The sequence below is a fragment of the Motacilla alba genome, chromosome 5, assembly GCF_015832195.1.
Source record: "Motacilla alba alba isolate MOTALB_02 chromosome 5, Motacilla_alba_V1.0_pri, whole genome shotgun sequence".
Lineage (NCBI taxonomy): Eukaryota > Metazoa > Chordata > Aves > Passeriformes > Motacillidae > Motacilla > Motacilla alba.
In genome coordinates, this window is record NC_052020.1 from 26,746,953 (window position 1) to 26,767,881 (window position 20,929).

General features: G+C 41.9%; 1 protein-coding gene across 8 annotated transcripts in view; it reads right to left on the reverse strand.

The window, feature by feature from the left end:
* PAPLN (papilin, proteoglycan like sulfated glycoprotein) overlaps positions 1–15,055 on the reverse strand; it is a 62,730-nt gene extending 47,675 nt beyond the window's left edge. The window contains exons 1-3 of one of the 8 annotated variants that reach the window (XM_038139640.1): positions 13,353–15,055; positions 7,031–7,163; positions 6,189–6,367 (exon numbers count right to left, since the gene is read on the reverse strand). Coding sequence is in view for 6 of the 8 variants with exons in the window: in XM_038139633.1 (XP_037995561.1) it covers positions 5,639–5,695 (57 nt within the window). In the remaining 2 variants the exon portion in view is untranslated. The other 7 variants (XM_038139636.1, XM_038139635.1, XM_038139639.1 and 4 more) reach the window with 7 other exon arrangements.
* Between the last annotated feature and the right edge of the window lie 5,874 nt (positions 15,056–20,929).

The following is a 20,929-nucleotide window of genomic DNA, read 5'->3' on the forward strand; positions in this document are numbered from 1 at the left end:
GGAAGGTGAGCTTGATACTGTGTGAGAAAGCATAAACAAATTATTTGATCACAGGCTATGCATATGAGTAGACACCCACCCAAGTACTTTAATATAAAAGTCCCTTCCCAAATACCTAGCAACCCTTATTATTCATTGTCCAAGACAAGACTGGACCACAACAAATCATAGTTCAGATCCAGGAGTGCTAAAAAATGAGCCTGTGAAGCTGTATCCAGCAGAGCATCATTTTGACAGAAATAAGTCCTTTTGACAAGTCCATCATACAGTGGGCATAACTACAAATGACTGTCCTGAATCCAAGCAATCATCCATCACTGTCTGGGCTCAGTAGCTGTGCCAGGTACACTGCAGGGCTCACAGCACTTCTGCATCATCCTTCCCACAGACCTAAGAAAAAAGCAACCTATTTCCTCTGGTGCTCACCGAGCATCAATATGCCACTGGGAAAACATTTCCCCTTCATTCAGCTGATGATGAGCTGTAATGCTAATTGTGAGAACGACTGTAATTTCATCCTGTGTTTTCTAGGTGCTGTTATCATACAAAACAGAGCTTCCATCCTCTCACAAAAAAAAAAGCTGTTTGCTGCAAATTATAGGTCACCAGGTACATACATGAACGAACAAAATGGTGAATCATTTTTTTTCCTTCCTATCAAGTTTCCTATTTTAACTGAACAAAAAGAATAAACTTTGCACCTTTGACTCAAAAAGTGCTACCAAGAAAACCAGTTGCAACAATGTAGCTGCTTTCCTGCTTTCTCAACCCTTTTAGCAAGTCTGGACACGGCCATTCACCTAGACTCCAAAAGAATTTTGGTGCCTAATTTGAGAAGCAATTAATCCCTGAAATTGCCAGATTAGGTGAGATCTACCTGCACTCTCCTTTACCAAGCTGGTAAGCAGCTGGATCTGAGAGAGCCCATCCCAAAGCCAAAGGGAAGTGATTTGCATCAGATGTTACTGCAGTTATTGAACAGCAACATTTGAGATCATCCATTCCCTAAGTTCTTTACACAGTGGTGGCTACTTTCCCTCACAATTGAGACTATTTGGGGTTTTTTGCCTAATATTCTTTTAAACATAAATACATATAGAGACCAGCAAACAAAGCTCTACATCCTTGCTTGAAAATCACCTCAAATCACTCATCACGCATCTTCCATAAAATGCTACATTCAGAGTGGATTGTTTACTAGCAACCAGATTTGGAATAGGCAAATGCTACAAATAAACTATCCCAAGCCCAGCATTTCTGGGCTGCCATCAAGAGCTTAAACTCATAGAGAAAAATATTTCCAAACACCTTTAAGGTGTCAGGACACTTCACACTGTATAAGAACCTGAAAACAGACCCAAAAAAGAAGTCTCTGTTATCTCACACTGGACAGAAAAAAAAGCACAAAACTTCCAGAGATAGTAAATTTGCTCTGTTTAATTTTTTTTTCCTTTTACTAATCAATTAATTCATTGACATGAGCAAATATTAGTTTAAGTTAGTGCCATACCAAAGACACTTGGTGACTTTATCCACCCTTGTTCCTCACCACAAACACCTCCCTTTGCTCCCTGTAAGATAGAGCATGTGTCCTGGGAGCCCAGAGTGAGGCTGTCCAATACACACATGGCTGTGTAGCACATTGGCTCATCCTCACACTGCACCTGGGAAAGAATGGCTTTTCATGGCTGTAGAGACTGGGAATGCTCTGGCATTAAAGTGTGTGGTACATCTCTGGGAAGCCAGGATAAAAAGATGTAAGCTGCAGGCCAGTTTACAAGGGAGCGGTTGAAGGGCCTCATAAGTACAATGTAGAAAGGGTAAATGTGTGTTTGTGTAGACACTTTCCAAAGTAACAAACAAAAGCATTTACAAACTAATTTCAAGGTCTCTACAGGGAGACCCAAAGAAGCACACTATCTCCCTAAACTCCTGTACTAATACTAGCTATTCCTAGTCCTAGGGACTCATTCAAAGCTAGCATTTCCTTCATCAAAGCTTTGAAACTCAGTTTCAAATCACCTGCTCCTCTACTTCCACCTGACCGATCACCCACCCACCAGGAACACCCAGGGCACCAGGCAAATCTCCTGCCCTCCACATTTCTTCCAGACCATTACCTCCTCCTGCCAGGACAGGTCCCTGGATCCCTGGAGCTGCCACCTTGGCATGCCTCACACCTCAGACTCGCTCGGGGATAGGAGACCCAGTCCCCTTTCACAGACAGGTCTGGTGGCTCCGACGGCATCGTTTGGCCGGGCCTCCCTCCCAGCTCCCCTGACGCAGCTGAAAGCGGCGCCGGGTGATGCGGAGCCACACCCTCCCCTCAGCACCTGCGGGCCCACGAGCAGGAGCGGAGCTCCGCAGGGGTGGCGGCCGGGGGCCGCAGGAGTGGCGGCACACAGACAGGCTTTTATCCCGCGTGCCAGAGCTCCGTTTCTGCCGTCAATGGCCCCGCGGCGCTGGCCTCGCAGCCCGTGCTAGCGGAGCGTGTGCGTGACCCCGGCGGGCTCACATCGCCCCGCATCCCGTCACACCGGCACCTCCCCGCTCCCCCCAGCCGCAGCATCGCGAACAGCGCTTGAAGTCCCACCGGGATTAACTGCGTGCCAAAGGTACGCACGCTCACCAAACTCATGGAGAACTTTCTTCCCTCCCTTCTGAGAAATAAAATTCTGCACTCATAAGGACTCTGGTCTCTCCTCTGTACTCTTTTAACTGAAAAGAAAGGAAAAAAAAGGTGGGAAATGAAACATAGTTTACAGCACATGAACAGCACTGAAATGACTCATAAAGATTAGATATCCAGGTAGAGGGATCAGGAGACAGCCCAGAACACATAGTCAGCTCCTACCTTCTGCATGTGCCTGTGATAGCTGAGCACAAAAGTTGGAGACACTCTGCACTCAAGCTCCAGAACCCACTTTCCAATCGTTCTTGTTGAAACAGTGGCACTTCAGTGCTCTTCTCCCCTGCTTCTGTTTGGTTACTAGTCCTTACTGCACAGGAAAAGCAGAGTTGTATTTCATTTAACCCCTTCAGCCTCTCAGTTTCTTCTCAAGAGTTTTCACTTTTGCTTTGGGGAGCCAGCACCGTAAGCATGCACACAGGCATGCCTGCCTTGGAATTGTTTCTATAGCTTCTGTAGTCTGTGTGTGAGCACACACATGAGCTCCAAACTGTGCCTGAAGTTGTTGTAGGGGTGGAGCCCTTTGTAACTAGTTTTATTTTAGCTGTAGGCATCATATCAAAAGAAAGACAGCTATCCATAGATCCCTTCAGTACTCATTTTCAGTAAGTTCTTAACTCTGAAAAAAAAAAATTCAACTTCACATTTACTTTAAAACTACAGCCTGAATCACAGTTCACAAATAAGCTTTTGACAAAAGAAATTTTGAACTTAAATGCAATTCACAGCTAGATTTGGGTCTAGGCAAAGTTAAGCAGACCCCTAAAATCTGAAAATAGCAGTAATTTGGATAGAGACCTGAATTTAACCACAGACAATGGCAGCACAGGTTTCTCTATTTTTTTCTTCCAACAAATGCCATGCAATTCAGAAACCCCCTGAAAACTCCCATGAAAGAACAAATTAACAACATAAAAACTGTTAAAGGAAAAGGAATCTAGTTGGATGCATTACAAGGAAAAACTTGTGGTTTTAATCATGTGGATACTAGAGAAAACATTGCATAACAACTTTTGTGTTGCTGTTGTTTTATTTTGCAAACAGATAAATCTGCCCCCCCATTGATTTTGTCCTCTGCTTAGTATAAAAAAAAATAAATAATGAAATACAGGGACCACAGACAGAAAAATATATTCTGGTCCGGCTGTTATAACAGCTATCAGCATTTCAACCCTATTTAATATTATGACTGAGGTTTCCTAGATTATGAGAATAACTTTAAAGTTTTAAGTTTGGGTTGGTCTTTTATGTTGTGCCTTCCAGTTGTAGAGTCCTTTTTCATCAGTAGTTCATTTGTAACTATAAGAGAGAGAACCATGCTTTCCAAAGGAAAGATGAAGCTTCTACCTTCAGGTAACTCTACATGTTGGATCTGCCATGGAAGACATCAAGATGTGCAATGAAATCTCCAGAACTGGTATCACTACTGTCCTCTTGGCCATGCTGCTGCCTTAGATAATCAAAAGGGACAATATCCTTGCCAACTGTTGACAAGCCTAGATATGCACAGCTCCAAAAGGAAGTTTCTAGCAGACTTGTAAATGCATCAGACACAGAAGCAATTTTATTCCAGGGATATGGCTCTCTTCTCCCTGCTGTTCAATCCCTGTCTAGCAGCTAGCCATGAAAGGTACACAGTGCTCAAATCCTACCATTACTCATCCCACAGGGGACAGAGTTCAAATAAAAGTCACATCTTTTCCACAAGCAAAAGCAATCCTGTACTTTCCTGTCAAAGCTAACTCTGCCACAATAAACAAAGATAAGCCCTAACAGGAAACCCAACACAAACTGGCAACACCTCCACCAAGCAGCAGGGGAACCACAAAATATTGAGAGACACAATACAACCCAGAAGAACATCTAATGGTGGTGGAGGTGCATGGCTACCTATATTATCCTTGTCAGGAGAAACAAAAATTGTACATTGTTAATGCCTAATTAACAATAGAGAAATGATCAGCCTCCTTAGGTTCAAATTTTTTTTTAAAGAAAAATAAATTTGGGCTTTGGGCCAAGCTGTGATCCCTCCTTTTGCATCTGAACGTGGTTACATGAGCATGTGCTTTTTCTTTTTTCACCTGTACTCTCAATTAGCCACTGGCTAATGCCATCCTGCTAGGTGCCACCTTAAATCCTAACCCTTCATAATATTTGGTCAAACCAACACCTGAAGCCCTGGCTTTCTATGAAAAAACCAAACTTTCAGATCAGTTTAAAACTATTAGCCCCTTGGCAAGAAAAAGCTGGAAATCCAATCTCAAAAGTTCAAAACCTAGAAGGCAAACCCTCCCCCCGCCAACTTCAGATGAATTTATAAATACCCAATTATTAAAATGCCTCTCGCAGCAGTGGAACCCTCAATTGATGTGTCTTTTTAAAACACCAAGCTTAATAATATTCTTGTAGTTCTTGTGTTCTTGTTGATAAGCTACAAGGGAGTACAGAGACAAGGAAAATATGACTGCTCACATTGGAATCTAGCCAGGATACATCCAAAAAACAGCTGTGCCTACTGCATTAAAGCAGATACTGTGTAAACACATCTGGATTAATTTTAACCCCATACAGACTTAATAGATGAGCTCCTGAGATGCTGAAATAAAAAAAATAACTGAGCAAACTTTTACCACAACTAAGCATCATGAAACATCACTTAAATTTCTTTTATTAAAAAAAAGGAAAGAATAATCTGCTCATACTTCCTGGTTCCAGCAGCAATGTGACAAAATCAGAAGCTGTTAGTGTAGGATTGGAGCTCGAGGCCAGTGCTTACCTAGAAAAATGCAATGCAAATATAAAGTAAACCTTTGCCCTGTGGTTTCACAGAAAGTTTTGCATATGTACCTTTCCTCCGGGAGAAAGCACATGATCCTTGTGTTGAAATTGTTTTCACCACTTACCCTTTAGTGAAAACAAGATAATCCACTGATTCGAGACCATTCTCACCTCTTGGTAAGACACTGACGTGTCACTGTGGAATGAACACAGCAGGACCACAGGCATTTGCCTCTTGCCATTAGGTCTATCCAGTGGCTAGCTGGGCATCTGGCTGTCCCAGATGAGGTCAAGAAGAAACAGTTGAGATGAATGCTTAGTGAATGGATACCGCTGAACATGATATCTCTTCTAGCCTGATCACTGCAGCACTTTTGGCAAGGAGCAACCTCTACAGGAGCTGTGGCATTGGATTTCAACAGTTACATGGCCAAAGGTCAGCAGTAAGGCTTCTACTTTCTCTTTTGTTATACTTTTCATGGGGATAAACTACCAGGATTCCTTATTGCTAGAAGCTGTTTCCAAAGACTGTCTAAAGGTCTTCATGCTTTACTGGACAGGGCTCCAGTCCAACTAGTTATGGCTAACACTAACAGCACTGCAGCACTTAGCTGGTCACCAGATACCCACCATGGTGCTCTATCACTCCTCATCCTCAACAAACAGAGAAAAACTGGTGGAAAAACTTGTCAAACATGATAAATACAGGAAGATTACTCACTGGTTGCTGTCATGGGCAAAACAGACTTGACTTCAGAAAAATTAGCTAGTGAGAAATAAAACCAAAGCACCCTGCTTCTTCCTCAAGGGGTATTTAACCTCCTGTCCTCTCCTGCTGAGCAGCAACCAAAAAATTCAGGCAAGACTCACAAAGCCTCCAGAAGAAAAGCGTGGGCATTCCTGCAGGGAAGAGAAGAATCTTTGTTCAGTTTGGTTTCAGAATTTGAACCTCCCAGGAGACTACTGTGATCAGGAAACCATGGCATAGCCACATTACAAACTGGTGTTCTTGATTGCTCACTTTGCCATTTAGCCAAAGAGCAAGGATCTGGGATCTTGTGATTATGGCTGGGTCACATCGTTAAAAAAAATGGGATGTGTACGTTGCTTTGCTTTCAGAATAATATCTAGTTTCTTAGATAAGAGCAATGGCCTAATCAAGGGAAATGGACAGCCATTACATTTAGCCTACTACTTGCATTTTACCCAGGGAATATGCTCAAATATTTCCAAGCACAGGATTACTGAACAGTAATCTTACATCCTAGGCAAATTTGTTGATGGCTGAATGAGAAGGAAAAGAAATAAGAGCCTCTGGGATGTCAAATCAAGTCCACTGCTACTGGGGACATTATGGCATGTCTCTCTTTCCATCAGCTGCACTGAAAATTGTAGGCTTCAGCTTACTCTGAAAACAATAAGACTTTTGACATACTGATTTTTTTAACTTATGATTTTTTTAAAGAAATGATAGTAAAGTAAGTTTTGATTCAAACTGAACTGAGCTTTTTTCAAACTTGATTAGCACACCAGAAACTGCATTTTTCCCAGACTCTTACTCACCTTTGCAAGACAGGCATGTCATTTAGTCCTCTGAATGACAGCTTCTCAGTATACAGAATGAATCCTGTCAACCCTTCAGGAAAAGCAGCTCAATTCCATGTTCAGGAGACATTACGAAGTCCTTAGAGGAAGGCTGGAAATTGTATTACACACCAATGGGCTCTGCTGTACAAGTTACACTGCACAAGTTAAAGCCTGTTTTCCTCTTGCAGTATCTCTTGCACTAGTTTATCTCTGTTGTAGAGGCCTGGCCACACATGGACTCTTTCATGTGCTGAGGGCTGCTGCAGACCTGTAGCTGACCTGTACAACTTTTGTATAGATACAGCTACAAGCAGAGCTGATTTTATTTTGGTTTGCCAGCATGCAGCCACTGAAGTCAGCAATGAAAGAGAACAAAGAGGTATCAGCTTCATTCCTACCTAGTCTCCCTTCTTGGACACTTTCACATAATGCAGCTCAGAGCTGTGGAAACCAATGCAGTCATCAATATTTTGCTATAATCTGCTCCAGGAACAGAGCAACTCACAGGCACTTGGCCTGGCAGGATTCTCTTCTCTTAGTCCCTTCTTGACAGCTGAGCCAATTCCTGTGCTGTGCTCTCCAAGGGAGCCTTCAAATAAATTTACTCTTTGTATTCAAAGAATTAGATACCTCTCTTCATCCATTTCCAAGATGAGTGAAATGGCAAGCCTGTCACTTCATATTTATTTTGATTCTCAACCAAATCAGGCGAGACTTATATTCAGGCCAGCTTTCTAAACAAGCTGATAGCGCTACACCAACTTCCAGCTCTTCATCCTTAGGCCGTTTAAAGAAGAAAAGCAGCAGCATGTAATGATAATGTCAGTGTTCAAATAACAAAAAACAACTTCAAAGTGCTGTGACTAATTCCGTGCAAACTTTGTTGTGAAAGGCACTCCAGTACACTGCACCTCAGGATACAAATGGAGGCACTATTCCATTGCTAAGACTATACTTGGATACACAAAGATTTGCCTGTAAAAAACCAGAGGAACTACATGTAATGGAATGAACATTGTTTTTAAACCAGACCAACTACTCCTGAGTTCAAGTCATGTAAAGCAAAACCAGGACACAACTGAGTGTATTGGAAGGGAAGCGGTGTTAATTTTTTTCTAGCATTGAATAGCACATCTAGTTTTTCTGATGTCCCACCCCAAATCTTAGGTTATTTACAGGAAATCATTCTAACAGCTCTCCTTATAACAGACACTTTGAATCCTGCTAATTATTAAGAAACTGATCATAAGGACATTGTGATCCCATTTTCTTTTTCTGTATCATGGATTTAAATATTGCGTAGGGCAAACTTGGCAGCCACACAGAGAATCTCATTTAGAGAGATTAACCTGTGAACACAGAGAGATCTGGAGGGTCTCTGTTTGTTCACTCCTTGATGCACAGGATTTAAACAGGAATAATTATATTCAGCAAGCATAAACACACACACACTCAAAAAGTAATATATACATGCATTAAATGAGGCAATGCCTTATCCAGAACAGACACTCCCTCAGCTGTTTGTTTTTCTTTTATTTTGGTTTTACATTTTAATGATATATAAAAAGTAGAAGAAATCACAGGTGGTAAGCAGATTTGAGCTAGAGAGCTGATTTCAAGGGAAAACATTTTTAGTTCTTACACAAACAAATAGAGTGATTAATGTTGATTTCTCATGCTCCCCAAGCTATCACTGGTGAGCAAGGAGCAAAGGGTCAAGGCTGGCCATTTGTATTCAGATAACATTTGAAAACATAAAGGACAGTCTCCAAACTGTCAGATGTTTTTTGGATAATCCAATCTGCTCCACCCAAAATAGCAAAAAAATGAAAGTCTACATCACACATATTTAACATAACATGTTATCACACGAAACAAAACCAGAAAAACCTGTTCCCCATGGATGCCACACAAACATCAGCCCTTTGCTCAGAAGGCCTTGCCCAGAGCTCAGTCAAGATCTGAACTTCCGAAGGGTTTGGACTAGGCATAGACTGATGTGGCAGAGAGGAGGGCAAAGAAGGTACAGTAACCAGCTGATTCTAGGCCTGATCTCAGTATTTTGTAATGATTGACAAAACTACAGTTATTTTCACCATGGCTGGACTGAGTCCTAAGAGAAAGTCTTGCTGAACTATTCTGCCCTGCCCAAACATTTAGGGAAACCAAAGCAGGCAGGTTTCCCTTCCCTCCAAGCTGGCTCCTTCCCCCACAGAGTGCACCTGGGCTCCTGGTGCCACACACACCCTGAGGCCCTCAGCAATGGAAACAGCTTCTCTGCTTCTCACAAGCATCAGCCCTTGCTGGGAATAGGGAGCTTGCCAGGCAGAGATAACAATACAGCAAAGCTTTGGAAGGAAGAAAGAAGCTGGCTACATCACAGCCAACATGAAGAAAGATCCTCCTGGAACTATTCCAGCTATTCTCCATTTAAACATTCAGGCTTTTTCTCTCAGCTCTCTTACCACACTCCCCCCAGAGACTTCATGCTATTCACTGTGGAGTCTAAAGTCACCTGCTTTTAGCTGGGCTTGGCACTGCCTACCACAAATGCTGCTTAGGAGATACAGAAGCAGAGAGAAAAGTTGAAAGCAAAACCTCTGACAAGCAATTCTCACCCCCACGCCCACATACAATTATCCCTCGTAATTCCCGGTCCATTTATACACATTACTTCCGCTAAAGAAAAGTAAATCCGGTGCCAAAACATAGCCCTTTGGTTAAAAAAGTGTTATATTCAGCAGAGGTTTTAACTCGAGCATACTAAACACAGAGTCATTAGGATTTAATGCTATTGAAATGGAAATGGAGACAGAAACCTTTCCAGTTCTTATACTTCACTTTGGAATTGGAAGAGGACAACACCGACTGTAATTGCATTAACAGATCCTCTGGAACAACATGCCCTTGATAGAAAGTACTTGGAAGCATGAGGCACACATAAGCTCTTGCTGATGTCTTCTAGCATCAGGCAGCAAGGAAGCTGACACCCTACTAAGGACAGCATTACAGCCTTGCTGCCCAGCAGAGAAAAGTCAGCAACAAAACAGAACAACAGGGGCTGTCAAGACGATGATCCTTCTCTCCATCTCAGCAGACTCTCGCGGCACAGCTCTCTCAAGTGGCTCAAGGCAGTGACAGTTCTTTTCCCAGGCTCTGTCCTTGTGCAACCCCTACAGGGCATGAGAAGGTGCCCAGATCCTGGCAGCTGTTTCCGTATGCCTATGGCTCAGATCTCTGACAAGGGATTCTGGAATGAGATTTCTCTCCCAGCATCATGAGGTCTTCAGCCATTAACAAAGGATCCTTCTGGGGTAGAATTCCAGCTGCGCCTGAGATCTTGCCTCCGCAGAGATGATTTTTTTCCAGCACACAGGTTTAGTCTGAGGAGAAAGGGAAAGGGTTGCTTTTACCAGTCCAGAGATTTTCTGTTGCAGCAGTTGAAGGTTTCTGTTTACTCTTAGATCAGGGTAAGAAATCTCTTGCTTCTCCTTCCTGCCACTTCACAGCTGCCGGTTGAGCTTCTGTGCTTGCCGCTCTTTTGCCTCAAAGGCAAACTTTGTGTCCTGCAGCTGGGCAATGGCCTCCTTGGCCTCCTTGAGGTCCTGACAGATGAGCTCATACTTCTCTGTCAGCTCCCTGTTCTCTCGGCGCAGCTCCTGTACCACCTGGTTCACCTCCTCCGTCTGCTTGGTGCAGTGGATCTTCAGTTGCTCTACCTCAGAGAGCATGATCTCCATGTTCTTGACCAGTGACTCCAGTTTCTCTTTGGACATGGTGTCAGGATCAGTTCTATTCAGTCTGCCCAACCCAAACCCAAAAGGGACAAAGAAAGCCACCCTGTGCAACATGCACCAGGACGTCTGGCAATCACAGTCTTGTGGTCTCTTTTTATACTCCCTGCTGCTCATCCTCCTCCCTTCCCTTTCCTTCCCCAAAGTGTCTCTAATCTTCTTTGCTTGGTTAATCTACTTATTTTTATTGCGTTGTAGAAATCGACTGAAGGGCTGACAGCCCTGCAGTAACATATGTGCTGTGCAGCAAAAGCCAGAGCAATAATGAGACTCTGTGCAGCCTGTCCACAGAAAAACAGCTTTCATCTATAGAATTCTCTTGAGAACCCCTTGCAGTACCCATTAAAGTACAAAGAAACCTCTTCAAGCCAGACGCCTACTGCAGTCCTGTGCACCCAGTCCCAAGAGCACAGCTTGACTTTCATCTTACATATATTGAGGTAAGCAAGCTTACAGCAATACAAATCATGTATAGGCAAAGAGAGCTAACCTCAGCTTCTTCTCCTCCTCTCTCTTAATCTTATGTTTGAGCAGGATGGAAGGAAAAAACGTAAAATTCCTGTATTTTTTTCCCAGGAGAAGATCTATCCAACAACAAATGCTGCAACAGTCTCATCTTCTCTTGAGAGCTGTCACAATGGTTATCTCAATCAGTGGCAACCACGGTTACTGGGCCATGTACCACTTGATGGTGACTTCTGTTCTGTTAGGGACATGCAGGCTAGAAATTTTAAACCCTGGTACCCCTTCCCTCCCTTCAGCTCCATCAGTAACACTGGCCCCAGAATTCAAACAAAAATTTACTCCTGTACACACCTGCCACCCACAACAGGGTGGCAAATGGCTGCTGAGCACTACTGAACTTGTGAGAATCAGGACTGAGACCTGCCAGTCTCAACACCCCGATTACTCAGGTCATCACACAGCAGGGTGATCCCAGCAGCCACAAGGGATTAAGTGAGTCTGGCCGACTTTCTGAAGTTTGACCCAGACTTTCTTATGTATCCAGTTAATTATTGCACTTGCCTAGACAATAAGAATCGTTAATTAGCCAAGTATCTGATGTAACAATATCACCCTTGAGAAATTAATTTGTCTGAGGTGATATCACATGAGGTTCCCCAGGAGAAAAACATGCTATTTAGCACTGATTGTCTGGCCAGGGGGCACAGACCATGGCAGAGACAAGAATGCAGGTTTGCTCTTGGGGAATTTGCAAAGGACAGAAGAGCGTGTCTCTCTCCTTCCTCCCTACATCAGGAACATTTCCTTCAGGCTGAGTCTGCAACTTTTCAGAAGCCTTCAAACTGTTCTACACACCCAGAGAAAGGCAGAATCTCATTTGCCATACAGCACATAGACATGAATCTGTGCTCACTGTATTCACCTCACAGAATTACACTCCAGTGCATAGTATTGCATGAGGGCCTTTACTCCTGCATGCTGTTTTGCAATTCCAGTTCCCCTTAAAAGGATCTGTAGTACCATCACATACATTCAATACCAGATTAAGAGAGAATACACGTGTTCATGTGCAGAGCTCCCCCAAATACATTTTTTTCTTCACTTTTCTCCACAAAATGTTGCTTTTTTCAGCTACAGAGAGTTTCAGATGCTTCATCTCACCACTCATTGCCCCTTTTTCTCTGCTAGACTCAGAGAAATAAAGCTCTTTCTTCCAGGAAGTTTTACATCTCCTCCAGCACTGGATGAAAACACTGCTGGATGCTGGCCAAGCCCTGACAGTGTTCAAAGGCCTGGGACTTCTCACAGCTGGAGGTTAAAGAGTTGCTCACAAAGCCAGACATCCTACTGCCTCTCACACAAGTGCACAAGCAGACCCCTCTCATCCTGGCAGATGGAGCACTTTGCACCACACTTTGAAATGAGCAGAGTGACATCCTTCAGATGAAAAAAGAGTGGGAGAATCTAAACATAATTAGAATATGTCCTAAAGTCCTTGAAGAAACATTTGCACTGGCTGTCAGCCCAGATGCCACGTGATGCACATGGCACTGGAATAGGCTGGAACATGCTGCAGCATTACAAAACAGCAGGTCTTCATTAGTGAGGAATCTTCCCTGTCTCCACAACTGTACATGCTGCACCCAAACAGTTTAAATCAAGCAGAATTACAACGATGCACAAAGAGAGTGCCACGGAGGCCATCTATTTGGATATTAGCAATTGATACATCATCTCTCACTGTCTTACTCACAAAATTATTTAAGTTGCCTTGGATACAGACAGAATCTTGGCAACAGAAAGGGAGTAAGAGACACTACTGAAATAACAATGTGAAATGAAAACAAGGAGTAGCATGAGAAGAGTTTTTTCAAAGATATGGGAATTGTTATTATTTGGTTACTGCTTGGTTTGATTTAAAATATTATTTGATGAAGCGAGAAGTAGGAATTAAAAGCTCATGAAAATTGCAGTGGGAGAATGATGCAAAAATCACTAGACCTACTGCAACAAGACTAATTTGAACTGGAGCTTCTTACCTTTAGTCACCAGTCTTAGCTGGACTCCACTGTTGCAGACAAACTGGAGAAAGAGGCAAACACCAACAGTGAATTCAGCTGGGGAAAAATGCAGAACAGCATACCTGAGAAAAACAATTCAAACCACAAGAATTCAACGCACATGGACACACAGCAAACAGCAGTCTTAGGAGTATTAGGAAAATAGCATGTTAAGATAGAAATTAGTGACAACAAAGCAGGGGAAAATAATAAAGCATTGCTAGATTGTATTACATAGAAGCAGTGCTCTGAAAGAGAATGAGGTAGCTCCAGCTTCTCCCTCCACCCTGCTGGAGGGAAAATGGAATGTTTTGTTCTGGACATTTATCATGAAGGGACCAAGAAAGAGTTTGAAACTTAGACAAGTGTTCAGAGAAGATGCTGATATCAAAAAATGTGAACTCTGTTAACCAGGTTTAAGAAGAAGGATTAAAAAATGCATGGCAAGGTATTTCTAGGACTGTTTTGCAATCATGTTCAGGTCCTCTGCATGTTCTAGGAAAGACAGCTCAGCTGGAAGAATATTTCTGTAATTACTAAGGGCCTGACCTTGCAACTGTAATTTTGAAAACACTATTTCTGTGGTCTCAGCCAAATGGTGCCTCTCTTGTTATTTCATAGTCAAATTAAATCAGGAAAAATTAATGTTAAACTTCTCACTACAGTACATGCTACATCAAGAGACACCATTGACAAATGTATCAGCTCTTTTGTGCATATTCTCTCTCTATTCCACCTTTCACTCTGCATATGGGTTTGAGATATGTGAAAAAAGGAAACACAGAACTAGTTAAGAACAAAACAGGGGAGCAACCACTGGGAACACCCACTCCTGCTCTTGTGGATGGCAGGAAAATTGTAGAAAGTGGCACTGGTAGAAGTGAAACTTCTAGTGCTTTTCCATAATGGGTGAGAGCTACAGTATCTGACTACATCACCACACTCAACTATGCTGGTTTTAGCACTAGAAGCAAATGGCAGTAAGAGGCTGCCAAGCTAAGAATGGTTCATATGAGACATACTTGTGCTTCTTCACAGGTCTCTGAGCCAGAGATTCACCTACTCCTCTCGCTCAGAGGCACACACAAGCCAGAAATGCAGTTTTCCCATCACGTTCATACCTCTGAGAGTCTGAGGAAGAGACACAAAAATCATACTCGTCCAGTATCTGTCTGAAAGCAGACCATGGGTGTTCCAGCTCCTAGTGTATTTAATAGAGGCCCTGGGAACATTTGAGGAGAAAATCCTTAAGCTATCTCACTCTTTGAAGTTTTTCCAGCAACACAAGAGGGACAATTCACGATCCTAGAATTTTAAATGGAAAGAATGGCTTTTAAATAACTGCTCAGAGTGAAAAACCAAGCCACTTGGTACAAACCCTGCAAAACGAAGTTTCACGTACCTTATCTTCTCAGGCACATACTTAGATTGCTGCATCTACTTCTAGTTTTCCCAGTCACAGACACAAATGCACAATGCAATGTTCACACAACAGTTGTGGGAGACAGCACTGTAGTTTCTTAGTAGCTTAAGGTTTTCATCCCCAGTTAACAATGGTCACTATTTTAACAATTGATTTTTTTAAAAGACATACAGTATGCCACTAACTGTAGTGAGCCCTCCAATCTGTTTTTTCTTCATCCTTATCACTTATCCCTGATTTATCCCCAATGGTATGTCTAGCAGCCAGTGCAGCAGTTGCAACCTCCACGCTTCACCATCTAGGAAGTCTACTAGGGTAAATGCAGTTTATACAAAATCATTACAAGATGAAGCATAAAGAGCTCTCATCTTTATATTCACAGTAAAACCACTTGAAAAAACAAAACCAAACCAAAACAACACAAAAACCCCCTAAAGACCACCAGCAGCACCTGGAGACACTGACCATTCCCGCACCAGACAAATAGTTGTCCAGCTATTCAATTTGTTCCCAGCTATTCAATTTGTTTCTAATAAGAGACAAATACCATTGTTCCATGTGTCCAAATACTCAGCACTGTGTAAGACATTGATGTAATGATGATCTCATCCTGCAGAGTTTAGAGACTATTGATAAAATCTGCTCTCCTATTAAAACACGAGATTTAATTTTTGCCATTATTGTAAGCATTAACCATATCTCATGCAATTTGGCAGAATTCTAATTTAGCTGCACATAAAACTATATGATTTACAGGTTTTGATCAAAAATACTGCACCAAAAGGATACCTACCAAAATTGTGATCAAAATCCTTGACACAAATTAGTATAATATGTCTCAATAGTGTAGGTGTCGAGACAGATATTAATGGATACAGAGGTGCCTTTTTCCATTCTGCCTCTATCTACTCATCAGCCAGATCAAAACAGTTAATTCAGCATAAAACAGCTCAGTAAAATAAAAATTGATACCTTTAATAGAATTATCCCAAACTAGGTTGATTTCTCCTCAAGAAATCAGCTGGGTAAGAAAAATACCAAGTAGTGACAGGTGACTTTTTTTTAAACTGAAATAAAACCCCCTCAAATCCTTTACTAGGATTTTTACCATCTAAGAAGAGGAAGAAACAGTTCCCACATGTCATAAAACTATTTGAGGCGAAAAAATTTCTAGAGGAGGACAGTGATGAATCCTTAAGATTAGAGCAAAGAGTAAAAAATATTAATGACTATTTTTAAATGTTAAGAATGCTTCAGAACAAAAGTTCTTCTTAAAATAAGAAATGGTTTTGTTCAGAGTGTCAAACTGGAAAATTTCCAAAGCCCCTCTAAACAGTAACAAAGGAGTTCTGCTGGGAAGACATTCTCCATGGCACCTAACCACATTTCTGGTGAGGAAACTACACAGGACATCTCGTGGGGACCACAGGGGGTTGTCTGAGGAGCTTTCACCCCCACACCAGCCTCCTTGGCCTGAGGGGGTGCTGCCTCTCCATACAGCCTGAGGTCAACGTGGTGAGAAGGAAAGAGGAAGAAGGAGGAAACGTCTTCCCTATCCCTTAGAGCAAACCGGGGCCTGCCAGCATCTCCAGAGCCTGCAAGGGCAGGTCAGATGCACAGGATTCAAATGATGGTCTCAGTAAGCCAGTGAGCAATGCACCCCGAGGAGTAATTAGATCTGATGATAACACAACAGTCAATGGTTTGCCTAATACATCTTTCCATGTCATGTTGAATTAAGGGTTGCTGGAAAGGAGGAGAATGAGCAGAAAACACTTATCCATAATCAAAATTTTATAGAGGGGCAAATATATATTTTAATTTGCAAATAAATAATCTTAGAAACATTCTTTCATTTATTCTACACTGTGATTTTTTTCCTAAAGACTGAGTGTCCATCCTGACAGAACATGCAGACTTCAGGAAAACAAACAAGTACAAATACCCAAACAGAGAAACAAACAAGTAAAAATTCCCTAATTGTTGCTATTATTCAGTACATATGAACTGAAACACTGGTTCAAATAAAAGAAAATATGCCGACTGATTATTCGCAGGACATGGGGGTTATGCAATCCGGTCCTGTAACCAGACTACACCAAATAAACTGGCAGTGGCGCAGATGTCAGTAATTACTGAGAAATTTGATCTGGTGAGAAGAAAGGCCTCTTTTAGTTCTAGATACATGTGAACAAACACTCACGTCATTTTTGGTTCAGGATGCCAAATTCTATTATAATGATTATTTTGACATGACATTTAAAACTCTCCTTACCCAGCTAAACCAATCTCCAAAACACAGCTGAAGAACTTCTCAGTTGTCTGCGGATTTCCCTTGACTACCTGTCTACTCATTTAAGAACAAGTCAGTCTGCATTATCCAAATACATCAAGGAAGTGTTAATTGTGTTCACTATTCAGCAATATAAAAGTACAACTCAATGTTGGTTCAGAAGCCTCAGAGACTTCTGGAAGGAATGGAAGCATTCAGGATGAAAGGACTTCCTCAAAAAGGATGCTTTTAAACTATGGGAGAAGCATGATATCAGCAAGCCCTTGCTGAGGAACTACCTAGGAACAGTTTCATTTAACCATGACAAGTTGTCAATGCCAAAACACTGGTATAAATGAAGGCTGGCTTCCCAGATGACTGATCTCCTACCAGCTTGTCATAAGATCAGTCTCTCAGCAAATCTCAAATACTATCAAAGCAGACAAAAACTACTAAATTTTCCAGGGCAACAAGTAGCATCTTCTCAGTACTGTATCCCTAGCTCCCTGTCACACAAACAGCCTTGACAATCTTTAAGCAGATTATGTACACAACAGCTTCATCTCCAGAGGAAGTGGGATTAAAAGGTTTATTGCTACTATGACAACAGCCAGGTTCTGCTGTTCTTAAAATAGTTTCAAAACCTTAGCAGTGACTGGAAATGCATACATGCCTCCCCTACAGGATTCATCATGTACTAAATACAGTCCTCCAAAAAGAAATCATTTTATAACAGTCTACTCTTTTCAAGTATATATTTTTATCGTGCTCTTTAATCCCTTGTTACGAGCACTATGAATAGAAAGCAGTAAAAAAGGCACAGTGCTGCCATGTGGCTGTGATTACAGCTTTAGAAGTGATTATTGCTGGGTGCTGGCTGCAGACACCAGGACAGGCACTGCCACCAAACAATAATCACCCCCTTGCAGCACCTCTACACCGTGGGCTCTCATCAGGCCTCTATCTGCTCCATGCTGCCATTTTTGTCCTTACAAATGTTCCCCTTGATGCCCACAGGTATGCTGTTATGTCTAAGGCTGAATTAGTTCCTCCCTCATAAGAACAACTGGAAGCAGATTTTGTCACACAGTTCATTACCAAACTGTATCAGTGAGGCCCAGGCCAGGGTATAAGTGTGCCAATAACTACATGGTAGCTGTACCTCTTCACTTGAGTATGAATTGAATCAGTGATTAGCATTTTGTTACTGAGGATGGTTAAATAAACCATTGATTCAATCAAATATAGAGCTGCTGCACTCGATGAACATCCAACTGTGCTCTGAGGCATTCTCCAAGTACATTCGTGCTGACTTGTACAACAAAGCCAGCGAGAAGTACAATGTTTAATTCTGACAGCAGCATTACCCCAGATCAAAGGGGGTAACCCCTATCTAACACTACTGAAATCAGAAAATTAATATGAACACAGAATCTATTCATTATTCCAGTCAGTTTAGATTAAAAGCATATTTCAAACCAAAGAAAAATCAAACTGAATCAAATTACATTGGTACTAACCACCAACGTCACTTGATGCCAAGATGAAATCATCTTTCCAGCAACATATCACGATTTAAAGAGAAGAGAAACAAATACAGGTTGTAAAACTCAGGAAGCCATTGATTGTTTCCTTACCCAATTCTCAGTTGTGTTAGCTCCTACCAATGAAGGCAGATGCTTTTCTCTGTAGAGTCCACAAACTCCTGACATTTCAGGCTAGAACATGGCCTTAAATATAACTTCAATTGAGATTTCTTTGTAATTAGAAAATATCTAGCAGTAACTGCTACCCATCAAGCTGAGTTCTTTATCAAAGCTGACACTGTCAATAAAGGAATCTTATTTACCTATCCCCAAAAGATTGTATTAAAAAATGGAAGTAAGAAAACACAGGGGTAATTAAATTAGCATATTAGATTGTAGCTCCAAGTTGAGTATTTAGCCTAAGATAAAATTCTACTATTTTGCAGCTGGTCAGACCCCAGCAGGTACTGATGCCTGAGGCTACTTTTCCCAGGTGGAGGGCTTTGCATTTCCCTTGTTAAACTTCATGAGATTGCTTTCCATCCAGTTCTCCAGCCTGTTGAAGTCCCTCTAAATCATTGCAGAGTCATCTGGTTTATCAGGCACTGCTTCCAATTTTTGTGTCATCTGCAAACTTGCTGAGGGAACACACCCTTTCATGATTCAAATAATAAATGAATAAACTGAACAGCACTGACTTCAGTACTGAGCCCTGTGATATACCACTAATGATTTGCCTCCAGCTGGACTCTGTGCTGCTGATCACAACCCTCTGAGCCTGAGCACTGGGGCAATTTTCAGTCCATCTCACTATCCCCTTATCTAACCTATACTTCATCTACTTGTCTATGGTGAGGTTATGGGAAATGGTGGGAAAAGCTTTACAACACCAAGTAAACAACATTAGCTGCTCTCCCCTCATTGAGCAAGACATTGTGGAAGGCAAAGAGGTTGGTCAAGCATAATTTTCGCTTTATAAAATCATACTAGTTACTCCAAATCATCCTCTTATCCTTCATGTACTTGGAAGTGCCTTCTAGTATGATTTTCCATGTCAGCTTCCCAGGGACTGGGGCAAGGCTGAACAACCTGCAGCTCACTCGCTCTTCTTTAGTGCTCCTCTTGAGGATAGGACTTAAATTTGCTCTCTTCCAGTTTCCAGGAGGCTCTCCCAGCTGTCATGACCATTTAAAGACAATTGAGAGTGGCCTTGTAATGATACCAGTCATCTTCCTAAGCACTCATGGATGCAACCTGTCAGGCTTCACACACTTAAGTACATCCCGTGTGTCTGCAAGCTCTCTAAGCTGACCTCTTCCACGAAGATCTACTTTGTTCCAGATTTTCCCTCTGGTCTCAGTAATACAGGATTCTTAAAAGCCAGTCCCACCAATAAAGACTGAGGCAAAGAAGACAAGTACCACAGCCTTCTCCATGTCCTTTGTCACAAGGTACCCTGCTCCATTCAGCAGGGGTGGGGAAGAGGGGCACCTTTATTTCCCAAGTCTTCCTTTTCCCATTGTATAATTGCAAAATGCCTTCCCATAATTGTAGAACGTCTCCCTTCTTTCTTGCCTTTTACATCTCCAGCCAGATGAAATTCTAGAGGGGCCTTTGCTTTCTTAACACTATTCCTGCAAGATCAGAAAACAACTCTATGCTCCATTTGGGTCATCTGCCCCTGCTTCCACCTCTTTTCCACTTCCTGTTTGGGCTCAGTTATGAGCTCCCTGCTCATCCACACAGGCCTCCTACCACCTGTACTTCACTTTCTACTTGTCAGGATGGACCTCTCTTTACGTCTTTCATGCAGAGACAAAGGTTAACCCCCCCAAAAAAACCCAAACCCTCTTCAACAGAAGTTAGTCAACTCAAACAAATTTGAACTTTGCAGTGAATACTTTTCCAAAACAATGAAAAAACCCCAAAGCTCTGTTTCAATCATATTGATTAGAAATCAATTTCAAAATAACAATACACAACACTGTTCATGAAGTGTTTTCTTTCTGAACATCTTATGTATTTTTCTGGTAATCTTCATTGTGCCAGCTGATGTTTCAGTATAATCTCATTTTTCGTGCCTTAATTATACCTTATGGGTGCTTTTGCAAGGGGCTTTGACTGACTCTTTAAAGGAACACAAAAGTAGCTTTTAGAAGAAAGTAATTCTACAAAAATCAGTTGAAGCTCTACTGGTAGGAAATACAGCAGCTACATAAAATGCCTTAAGAAAGGAATCTTACTCATTAAATGCTGAATAAAAATAACTACAGTGCTTATGCCTCCAAGAGCTTTAAGTGATGGCTTTAAAATAATGTAGTAAAGGAAAAATGAA